The sequence below is a fragment of the Erpetoichthys calabaricus genome, chromosome 8 (assembly GCF_900747795.2).
Source record: "Erpetoichthys calabaricus chromosome 8, fErpCal1.3, whole genome shotgun sequence".
In the NCBI taxonomy this organism is placed as follows: Eukaryota; Metazoa; Chordata; class Cladistia; order Polypteriformes; family Polypteridae; genus Erpetoichthys; species Erpetoichthys calabaricus.
The window spans coordinates 73,330,021-73,342,418 of record NC_041401.2 but is presented as its reverse complement, the minus strand read 5'-3'; the positions used below and the strand labels follow the sequence as shown (position 1 = coordinate 73,342,418).

General features: G+C 34.5%; 1 protein-coding gene across 2 annotated transcripts in view; it reads left to right on the top strand.

Moving 5' to 3' along the window:
* Positions 1-11,901, top strand: part of LOC114655660 (clathrin heavy chain 1) — a 188,272-nt gene extending 176,371 nt beyond the window's left edge. The window contains exons 31-33 of one of the 2 annotated variants that reach the window (XM_051931311.1): positions 3,875-3,895; positions 9,673-9,748; positions 10,757-11,901. In XM_051931311.1, the coding sequence (XP_051787271.1) occupies positions 3,875-3,895; positions 9,673-9,748; positions 10,757-10,887 (228 nt within the window). In that variant the 3' untranslated portion in view covers positions 10,888-11,901. The remainder of the gene's footprint in view (positions 1-3,874; positions 3,896-9,672; positions 9,749-10,756) is intronic. The other variant, XM_051931312.1, reaches the window with a different exon arrangement.
* The last annotated feature ends 497 nt before the right edge of the window (positions 11,902-12,398 follow it).

The window sequence follows — 12,398 nt, the reverse complement described above, 5'->3', positions numbered from 1 at the left end:
TAAGGACTTTATGTATTTCATGATAGGCTGCAAACGCCTCTTTTTAGTTTATTTTATAGCTGTTGTTTCCTCACTGTTTTTAGAGTCCTTGTAATGCTATACTGTAAAAAGTTGACATAATATAAATTGCTGATTGCTTAACACAAGCCTTTGGTTGAATTGGAGTAGTTTTACATTAAATAAGATAAAATTGCTATGGCGTGTGTAAAATTGCCCTATTGTAACATGACTGAATAAAATTTGCAATGTTATTTTTGGTCTCTACATTAGTCTCTTTACTGAATACTTTGCTAGTTGTTACATTATCTACCTGCTGTGATGTGATCTTCACCAGCTCTTTACTATAGGTTGGTAACAAGGAAATTTATAAAACTGACAAAATACTTTTGCTGACTACTTTATGTAACATACTGTATTATATAGAACATAGAAGGCCGTATTAACTTTTAAGTTTTCCTTAATATATAGCTCAGTTTTTTCTTTTTTATAATCTTCATATTATTTTTATATATTGTATATAGCTTCTTGGTTTTAGCCATTTTAATATATTATTCTGAAATATTTTATATAGTTCAGTTAATATAAGGAGACAGTATTCTCCCTTCCTAGCTGCACTAATTTTTGTAAATGGTTAACAGTGCTATTTCATGCTAACATTTCTTTTACATTGTGTTTTAATTTTAACCTATAGAATAAAGTAACATGCATTAAATAATTTTAGATGGCTGATGTGTACATTAATGCACATTTTGACTACTTTGTGTATCCTTAATAGTATCTTAAAATGGAAATAAAGTTCATTTAATTAAGTGAGCTTTTCTTGGAAATACTACTTTTTCCAAAAACATGCAAGGTTGATATACATAGTCCATATGTAAAATGTTATTTCAGCATGTGAAAGATTGAATGAAACATTAAGTTTATTTTGCATGTTGCTCAGTATGTACATTGCATCCTCTCCCCCATGAGTAGATTTTTTTTGCTTAAATACTATATTTCAACATATTATTTCTTGTGGATTACTCTTGTAGCTCTTCCACAATTCAAGTGAAAAATTCCTCTGGCATCTGCATACTTTGTTTACTTGCAAATTTATCACCTACTATTGAACAAGGTATAGGGGATTGTTTAAAAAAAATAACAACAACCAAAGCTATTTTTGTTTTATCTTTTCCTTTCTTGAGCATAAGTTCAACTGAAAAATTGATATTGAAATATGATCGTTCAGGGAAAGTTATTTTTTAATGTTCATTTTTTAAGTACATGTTTTATGTTTAAATTTATCCTGTGCATATTTTTAAAGTGATGCTTCGCCCAAAATTTTTTTTTAATAATATTACTTATCCATGTAGTTTCTAGTGGTGGCTGAGAAAAAAATCTGTGTTTTTGTGGAGAAATGACATTGAAGATTCAAACTCAACTAAACCCTGTGGTGACCAATTCTGGACAATGGCAAACAATGTGAAAACAACTCAGATGAAAAACAAAAAATAATCATGTACCCCGTGACACACAGTCCACTATCCATTATCTATGTACATTACCCATTCATATGGTCAAAATATGCAAAATGGGTGCATGTTTTCCAAAATATTAACAGTTTCTGAAAATTCCATATTGAATGTCAAACAGAAAGTTGTAATTCGCACAGAGTCTTTCTGAATTGACTACAAGGATTTTTGACCAATAAGTAATGGAGGGAGAGAGAGAGAGAGAGGGAGGCTTCTGTTCAAATGCATAATATTGTGGGAATTGCATCTTTCCTGTTGACATTCAATGCAGTGTTTACAGGAAGTAACTGAATAATTTGTCAAAAAATGCACACATTTTGCATGTTTCGCCCATATGAATGGATAATGGATATGTAAAGGGTGTTTAGTAAAGTATGCAGTTTTTGAATTGCGTGAGATTTTTTTGTTTGAAGGTTGTCCACACTGTACCTATCATTTTCGTTATCTATTATCACTCCGATTAGAAGACGTTTGTCGTTTTTCCATTAAGTAGCCATGGAGCGGTTCAGTATCGAGCAACGCATTCTTAATGTAAAAACTCATTACAAAAATGGGGAGTGCTACGCAGAAACTGTCCTTAAACTTTGCGCAATCTTTGGATATGACAGTGCCCCTACTGCAACAACAGTTTCGAGGTTGGTACAGAAATTCGAAGAATCTGGGTCAGTTGTAACCAGAAAATCGCCCGGTTGAAACTGTAATGTTCGAATGCAACAAAACATTGCAGTAGTGAAAGACAGTGTGAATGTCAGCCCCGTGAAGTCGCTTCGCCGTCGTTCACAACAGCTGATCTGCGGTGAATCGAATACTGAAAAAAGATATTCATATGCACTCCTACAAGATTCAGTTGACACAAGTGCTGAAACCAGCAGATCATGCAAAACAGCAAAGATTCGCCGATTGGATTTTGGAACGACAATTTTTCAAAAAGAATAATCTTCAGTGATGAGGCACATTTCCATCTCTCGAGGTATGTCAACACATGACGAGGCACATTTCCATCTCTCGGGGTATGTCAACAAACAAAATTGCCGCATTTGGGGTGACGAAAACCCTAGAGTGATCCAAGAGCACGAAATGCATCCCATACGAGCCACGGAATGGTGTGGTTTTTGGGCAGGAGGCGTGATTGGCCCCTTCTTTTTTGAAGATGATGATGGAAATTCAGTTACTGTAAATGGCAACCGTTATTGGGACATGATCACTATTTTTTTTGTGGCCTGCTGTGGAAGAAATGGAGGATAACGGAATTGATGAAATGTGGTTTCAGCAGCATGGGGCTACCTGCCACACATCCCGGGAAACAATCACCTTGCTTCGTGAAAAATTCCCTGAACGTGTCATCTCACTTCATGGTGGCAACCAAGAATGGCCTCCGAGGTCATGTGACCTCACACCTTGTGACTTCTTTTTATGGGGATATGTGAAGTCACAAGTTTACGTGAACAAACCTCAAACGATTGCCAAACTGAAGAGGGAAATTCAATGGGTAATCGGCAAAATCAACAGGGACGCCTGCGAAAGAGAAAGTGGAGGTGGACATATGCTCAATATCATTTTTCATTATTAAATTGAAGTACAGTATATGTTGAATGAAATTAAATACAAATTTTGAATTTTGCTTCGATTTTGGCTGATTTTATTGCATTTTTAAAAACTGCATACTTTATGAAACACCCTCTATATTATGTGACATGAGTTAAGGGAAAGGTTTTTGGACATTTTTCAGATAGTTTGCCATTGTCCAGAACTGGTCAGTACAGGGTTCTGTTGAGATTGAATCTTCAATTTGTAATTTCTACATGAAATAATGAGAATAAACATTTTTCTTGGTCAGCACTACAAAATATTTGGGGTATATTAAATACTTTGGTGGAATATTCCTTTGCTGGCAAGAATATTTTCAAATGATGCATTTAGGCTTGGTTACGCAGTAATGAAAAAAATAATCCTGGAAATTGTTTTGCACGGTAATCTGAGTAGTCCTCCTGGTTATAGAGTTATTTATTTTTTGGTATACTGATAATATAAAATTTAATACAAGGAAACTGTTGGGTTCCACCACTCATTCACAGGTGCATTTTTAATGATTAGGACAATTTTGTTTCCATTCTCATTCATTATTAAGTTTACCTTCCTTAATTAAAACAATTTGTATGGTAGCCATTGCCACAGAAGATTTTACTCTGCTCTTAATGTAAGCATTTGCATAATAAAGGTCCATTATATACATATAGATATTTTTCTTTTCTCCTGCTTTAATTGGTACTGCCTTTACTTCACATCCTTTGCCTTTTCTTGCTTTTTGTGCTTGATAATAGACTTTGATTTTTCTAAGCTGCACCCTCTGAATTTCCTTTCAGGTTGATGCAATTAAGGAAAAGGTGAAAGTTGATTCTTATTTTCCTTTAAGTCTGAAGGACTGACCCTTAGGAATTCTGCATGAGATTTTTTCCCATCTTACACTGCTGCTGCTGCTTTTTCAAAACCACATTCACTTACATTAGAACCTTTAGATTTGAGACCGAAGAAATCATACGGTAGTAATGTTGTTGGTTAATATGTAGCTGGCTACTAATGTGCCCACTAGTAAAAGATAAAAGGCAGCTAGCTAGCCACTGTCACTGGTTCACAGTCCCAAATTAAAGTGCCAAAGTCCATTTCAATTTGTAGAAAATACAGTTCTTTCCTCTGTATTTAATACAACTCAAATATAGTATAATGTTATACATTAAGTGTGTTTCTATTTTGATTTAGGTTGAGGTGTCTATTTTGATAAAGAATCTGATTTAATGGACTGTGAACCAGTTACAGGCAGTAACTGTTAACATTCTTCAGTACTAATATTTCAGAATCATAAATATGAAATAATTGTGTGATTTTAATTTTTTCTTTAGCGGAATTCTAGCAAATTTTTTTCAGCTATTTTTCTGATCTTAAAGATTTTAACTAAAAGTGTCTGCTTTAGATTCAAAGTGGTCGTTCTTAACAAGTGAAGTACAGTAGATTTTAATGTTTAAGGGACTGTTTTCCATATTTTGCCTTTCAGTTTATCACATTTCTATTTGTTGCTTGTTATTCCCAGAATTTCTAATGTACTCATAATTTTGTTCAGATTCCATAAATTACACCTGAGAAACTGAAATGAGAAACTGCTTACAAGAAAAATAAATTTGTTAGACCTAGTACTACAGAAACATCTTCAGGATTTTCAGACTAGTGGGCAAGTTTTTAGAAACTGCTTTGAAATATGGTTTGGGAATTTTTTAATTTTAATTTTTTGTGTTACAAGTAAACAGTCTAGAACAGGGGTTCTCAACCTTTATCCTTTGAATAACATCCCAAGAAGTTAAATGTTTTGAAGTACCCACATCCTTTTTTTCCTTTCAATCTTAAGTACTGAGCGCTTAATAGGTAAAACTGGAGGTGATATTTCTGTGTTTGCAGCCCCTAAAAATTTAAAAAGGACTAAAATTTTCATTCTTTCAGTTTAGCAAAAATTCTAATTTTTATGCCATTGCCCATTTGAATTAGTGAATAGCAAAATAATTCAAGATATTTTCTTTTGCACAGATTCTTTTAAGCTACTTTCATAAGAGCATGCTTTTCAAAGCAAGTTTATCAGAAAATCGCTTTGTCAGTTTTGTCACATTTGCTGTTGTGAGATTGCATCAGTGTATGAAGGAGCCACTTAACAACACAAATGGAAAAGTAATATTTAATGTACCAGACCAATTATCTCAAATTTCAAAGGTCACAAACTATTCATGCTTTAATTTTCAAAGTCTTTTCTTTAGATTTATCACAATTTTAAGGTGGACTTTGTGAGTAAAATGTATTATCGAATTTGTCACTAAGATTATTTCAGAATTCCAAAAAAACTGCATTTGTTTTGTTAAATTGCTGAATTGGACACCAACTATTAATAAGTAGAAGCTCTGTCCCATTCACTACCATACCGTACAAGCACATGTCACCATGTTTGGCACATTTTAGGTGTTATAGTAATGGACAGTTACTTGATATAAAAAAACAGTGTATGATATGTAGTATTTGTTTGATTTGAGTTCAGAAAATTTAGTATTCTGTTTTAGAAACCTTGCCAACTGCACGATTCCGAGATAATGTGCCATTATTAGTACATTAAATGTCAAATCGTTAAAAGTTTGAAGCATAAGGCAAATGTAGACGTTTTGAAACACACTAACTAAATCACAGTTGTGCCAGGACGGATGCTAAAATACACAGATGCTTGAGTCCCTTATATACAATGGCGTATTATTGACATATGACTTTTCAAAAGATCTAAGATTTTTCTCATCGAGAAATAACACTTTACACTTTGCCTTAGCCTTTGAGAGATTGTTTTGACTACTTGATTGCTTTTTAGGAGCCATTTTTTTCTCAGACAAAAAGCTTACACACAACACAAGTATTAAACAAGTGAGACATGAGGTGAACAATGCTCAAACAATGAGAGCTGGAGACAGACTGAGGATCTGTGAAATCGTGAGAGGCTACGACAGGGTATGTCTGCATAGAAATTCATTCACATTGATTGACCATAGTGCTCGGCGCACAGCAAATACATGTTTTTTGGACTTTTATTTTTGCAAAATATTTTCGATCCACAGTGGGTTGAATCCATGGATGCCGAACCCATGCATAAATAGGAACAACTACTAATTTAATTTTGGAATGAATATATTTAACCGTTTATTCACTGTTGTAGATAGACGACAATCCAAGAAATCTTGAATGGGATAAGTTGGATGTAAAATGGTTGAATGCACAACTATAGCCATGTTCATTACAATGGCAAGATGAATGTGAAATTTCAGTTCATTTATCAAGGCTATGTATGGTGCTTTATTAAATGTCAGTCTGACCACCATTTTAACTTATGTAAATGCATAACACTAGAGTTTAAAAACAACTACAACTTACAGCTAATCATCATTTTTTCAAGGGAAACATGAATAGAGTATTTTTTTTAATTATTGTAGAACCAGTTCTATTAACAGATAAAACTGTACGTACCACTGGTTGAGAACCACTGGTCTAGAAGAACAAATTGGTTTGGAAAATCGTCTTACGGAAGCATAAATTAATAGCTGTGCTGTTTTTCCACATTTTTATCAAAATTGAATGAAAAAATAAAAATAAAAAATACAGTTCTATCACTCACACATTGAAACAATTGTGTGTGTATGTGTGTGTGTCTCAAGCTGGTAACTGAACTGCTGTGTGCAGAGTTAAATTCTTACCATCTCCTGTTAAGCATGCAAATCTGTCATAGCGTGAACGATGCCTTGTGACGCTCAAAGACATTGCTGTTGGCTGTGCCTGCTTCTTGGAAGCTGGAATGGCTGTAAAAGTCATCTTTAGATACCACTTTTGCGTTTCGGTACTCTTGTCTTTTTTTTCATGCACATTTTTAACACTGAGGTTAACATGATTGGCATGTGTATTGTTTTGGTTGCCTTTTCCAGTAAAGCTACAGCTTGTTAGTTATTTTGTTGGGAAAGCCTTTTTAACACAAATTATTAATTTACAATAACGACTGGTGTGTAGGGAACTGAACCCATTTAAAATTACTGGTCCTCCCACAATCCACTTTCATACTTTCCCTTGTCCACATTGAGGTGGTGAAAACAAGCACTGTATTAATCTTTAGTTGGATGTCAAGGCATGTGCCCTCCCCACCCTATCCCATAATAGTCTTTCTGAAACTAGAAAATTGTATTTATCCCTTTTGGTTACTTACCAAGGGGTAGATATCTCCTGCTGCTGTTTATTCTGCTTGCTGCCTTTCTTGCATAATGTTTTACTTCAACTTCACTTCTGAAGTGGCTTTTTCTATCTAATATGTTCTAATTCTTAGTATTTGTCACAATCAACTTAATATTCTACCTGTAAATTTCTGAAATGTTAATACAAAAATTTGGGATAAATTAAAGATACAGTGGCATGCAAAAGGTTGGGCACCCTTGCTTAAAATATCTGTTATTTTGAGTAGTGAAGTGAGCAGAAGATGAACTGATCACCAAAAGGCATAAAGTTAAACAAGACATATTTCTTTAATATTTCAAGCAAGATTAGATTTTTATTTCCATCATTCACAGGTACAAAATACCAAAAAAAGATGAAAAGGGCCTGAAGCAAAATATTGGGCACCTGACATGGTCAGTACTTAGTAAAACCCCCTTTGGCAAGTATCACAGCTTATAAACGCTTTTTTGTAGCCAGCTAAGAGTCTTTCAATTCTGGCTTGGAGTATTTTCACCTATTCGTCCTTACAAAAGCCTTCTAATTCTGCAACATTCTTGGGCCTTCTTGCATGCACTACTCTTCTGAAATCCATCCACGGATTTTCAATGATGTTTAGGTCAACAGACTGTGAGAGCCATGGCAAACTGTCACCTGTGCCTCTTGAGGTATTCCATTGTAGATTTCGAGGTGTGTTTGAGATTATCATCATATCATCTTGTAGGACCCATCCTTTTTTTAACCTCAGCTTTTTTTTTTTTTTTTTTTTTTTTTTTTATATACAGATGGCATGATGTTTGCTTACAGAATTTGCTGCAATTTATTTGTATCCCTTCATCCCTCTACCAATGACATATTCCCTATGCCACTGGCTGCAACACAAGCCCAATAGAATTTGCTGCAATTTATTTGTATCCCTTCATCCCTCTACCAATGACATATTCCCTATGCCACTGGCTGCAACACAAGCCCAAAGCATTATCGATCAGCCTTCACTTTTAACAGTTGGAGCGGTGTTGTTTTCCCGGAATTTGGCACACATTTTTTCTCAAAACATATCTTTGTGCATTGTGGCCAAAATGTTATATTTTGACTCATCTGTTCACAGAACTTGTTTCCAAAATTGGTTAGGCTTCTTTTGATGATCATTTGCAAACTGTGCTGGATTTGGTGGATGGAACACAGGAAAGGTTTTCTTCTGCTGACTCTACCATGAAGGTCATATTTGTTCTGGTGTCGCTGCACAACAGAACAGTGCACCACCACTCCAGAGTCTGCTAAATCTTCCTAGGCAGCTGGTTATATGAGCCCATAGCTGCTGATTGTTAGGACAAGGTTTAAGGAGTCAGAGAATTTATACAGCTTTGCAATTTGCATCACCTGGGGTTTCCTAACAATGACTGTAAACAAGCCATAGCCCTAACAAGCCAATTACGGTCTGCCCAAATTTGTGCATGGTGCTCCTTTTTTTTTTTTCACTGTACAATTGTACAAAAAAAATACACTAATCTTGTGTAAAATGTTGAAACGTGTCATCTTTTACTTTATGCCTTTTGGTGATGAGTTCATCTTCTGCTCACTTAACTATTCACAATAACAGACATTTTAGGCAAGGGTGCCCAAACTTTTTACATTCCTCTGTAAGATGTTTGAACAGGGTACATGACTTTTTCCTCTATTAGTTCAAAGGGTGAAGTACTGGAGAAATGGCCTAATGCTTCAGATTGCAAGCAGTAGGTGTCTGCTCTGGAGAGAGAACTCTTTAGAGTTAACTGTGAGCAGTCATGTTTGGATTGATCAGTGATACACAGCAGGAGGTTTTCAATATTTTTAATTATATTTTTTGGTTGTGGGGGTGTGTTAGGTTAAAGTAGCTTTGTGTATAATTTAGACCTTTGGGTTTGGTTCTCTACATACATAACGGTTATGAATGTCTGTGAATAAAAGATAATGGCTCGATGTTGGGACCAGGTGTTTTTTTTTTTTTTTTTTTTTTTGTTTTGCAAAGTTGTGATATTGATGAAGTCTCTTGCCAACTTTAACTGCTGTCTAACAATCAGGAGTAGTTAGCCTTTACTTCTGCTTTGCTTTGTCAGCTAGTCAAGTATTTATATACCATAGCCGCTTTAATATAATGCTAACATTTTTCACCAAAGTCACTGATTTGTGCTTATCACTTTGCCTTCTGTTGGATAACCTGTTTTTGTAAAAAAATTGTGTCCCACTTACTTACTGTGGTCCCATTCATCTGTCATTTCTTTTTATTATCAATAAAGAGATGATCATACAAGGCTTTTCCAGAGGTTCCTTTCTGAGTAGAAATTACAAGTGTATTGTTTTAATTTGTTTGTCTTTTTCTTATCCACTTTTTGAACCTCTTTCCTTCTTTCAGGTTGATAAACTTGATGCTTCTGAATCACTGAGGAAGGAAGAAGAACAAGCAACAGAAACGCAACCCATTGTATATGGTATGAGGATCTTAATTGATCTGCTATTAATTGTTGTGTGTGTGTGTGTGTATATATATATATATATGTGTTTGGCCAAGTACAAATAGGGATTTTCACAATGTATTTCATTAAAACCACCAGAGTAGGATGCAGAGCCAAATGTTGCTTCTTTTTTTTTTTTTGTGGGAAACAAGATATTTATTAAAACAAAAAAGTCAGAGTATAACAATCCTTCATTTATGTTTGGCATTACATTGGGACTGCAGGTGGTCTTGGCAGAAATGGGCAAAAGATGAGAGTTGGACCTTAGAAAGATGGCCAACCCATCACTCATGTCCATGCTCACACTTGCACAGGGCCAGTTTAAAATCACCAGCTACCTTCACGCAAATCTTTTAGGATGAGAATAAATAAACAAACCTTTGTTTGAGGCAGTAGCACTAACCACTAAGGCACTTCTATGACATCACGTAATTCTTACTAATATAAAAACTCTCTGAAGTTTTTTTAATATTCTAATTTATAAACTTGTGTCTTTTAATAAATGAATATTGGTGAACCTACTATGAAAGTTTTAATGACTTCCTTTTTTAAAGGCATATTTTGCCAATTAACTGAGATTTTCAGTCGAAAGCAGTGATTACTGGGTGATCTGTTAATGCTGGGAACTTTTAAGAACCTTTTGTATTGTTAGATAGTTTTTAGTTTTCAAGGTAGGTGAAAACACTTTTGTAACTTCAAAATATATGTTGGGTCAATATTGGGGACATGTTTCATGTATAAAATGTCATTATGTATAGATTTGTATATATCTTTTCTTTTCTTACCAATCACAAAACATTAACAGCTTTGGCTTTAGTTACATGTTAAATCTTTTTTTTTTTGTTCCAAGTATTGAATAATTGCGCTTTCCAAATATGGTTTCCTTGTGCTGAATTACCTGTTTACAAAATCTGTGATTTTATTGTATAATGCTGTAGAGTCTATTTTTTCAAATCTAATTTTAAAAAATTTTTATATTTACAGGCCAGGCACAACTTATGCTTACTGCTGGACCTAGTGTTGCAGTTCCGCCCCAGCAAGCTTATGGCTATGGTTATGCTGCACCGGCCTATGCCCAGCCACCTGCTCAGCCTACTTTTGGTTATGGCATGTAAGGCACTCTGAATAGGAATTATCCGTCATTCTCTCCTTGAAAATATCTGCTAGCCCCATTCTATTAAAAACTGCGGGTGGGGGGGGGTTGGGTAGAATGTAAAGCCCTTTGTGTATTTTGGGAGGGAGGAAATATTCTTTGTAACCTGTTGTCATGAAGGACTCTAGTTGATTTACATAATTAAAAATAAATCACAAAGATTTAATTGTTTCACATTCCATATTGCTAGATTCTTGTTCTTTTTGGGTTTGTTTTAATCCAAGGGGAACAGTATAACTATGGTAAAAGTGGGGCGTTTTAAGGGCAAGTTTCCTGGCAAAGAAATATCAAACAACAGTTTGTCATGAAGCATCTGATTTGCACTCTTGTAGCGAGATGAAACTAATGTAGAATCTCTTTAATTTTTTGATGTACGTGAGGCACTTGTATTCTGTCAGTCTGTAAAATGCATTTAATTATTGTATATTCAGATAAAAAGCTACTATGTTCTTAATGTTAGAACATATGGATGCCGCTTCCATGACTATGAAACACTAAGTAAATAACAGTATATTCTACACAAGAGGTGTATTTCAATACACTTTATGTTAAATGCATACAGACATTTAATTAGAAAAATATAATTTTAATTCAACCTCATCCTATGCAGGTTCTCCAGTTCAAATGTATTTTGGTCCTTAACGTCATTTTTTTGTTCACTCCACTTGTAACAGATGACCTTATGTTGTGCTGTATACAGTGCTCTTGTGTGAAATCATTCCATTGTTTGCTTTGTTTTGAGGCAGGGGGGAGAAAGGAAACATTTTCAGACCTGTGTGTATTTACTAATCTTGTGCTGAGGTTTATGTATGCTGGTTATTGTGGTGTTTTAGGTCACTGTTTTGAGTGTACAGGAGAAAGAATTTAAAGAGTAAAAATATCCCCAAATAAGGAATTTGCTGTCCGGTCACTATTGTTTGTGCAATTTGACCTGGTAAATCAGTTTAAGAATAAAAATACAGGACATGGTCTATAATGTTGTTGTTTTTTTTCTTTATCTTAAATACTGTGCATATCTACTGTATACTCAGTTACATGTATATGTGTTATGTAAAAATGTGGTTAATAGCATAAAAAAAGCTCGATTGCTGTCATCAAAGGATAATGGATCTATTAAATGATAGTCATTCTAACAACACACAGACATGGAATGAATCTTGTTCGTCATCTCTTGTGGTGCACATTTTTATGTTGGCACATATTAACTGATAGCAACCATCAAAAGTAATTGTCCTTGGATGCACCCCCACTCCTACTATACTAGAAGTAAGTTAAACAGCTTCATAACATTTGTACATATGAACTTTTTTTCCAGAAAGATCCATGTGATTACAATGTTCTTATTTAAGTGTTCATTGTTTTATCTGTAATTTATTGTATATAATCATCTCCATGTTCCCTGCTGATTAGGATATTTGAAAGCTGGTAAGATCACTGTATAAACTTAGGTAGTTGTTCAGGTCCACATTGTTT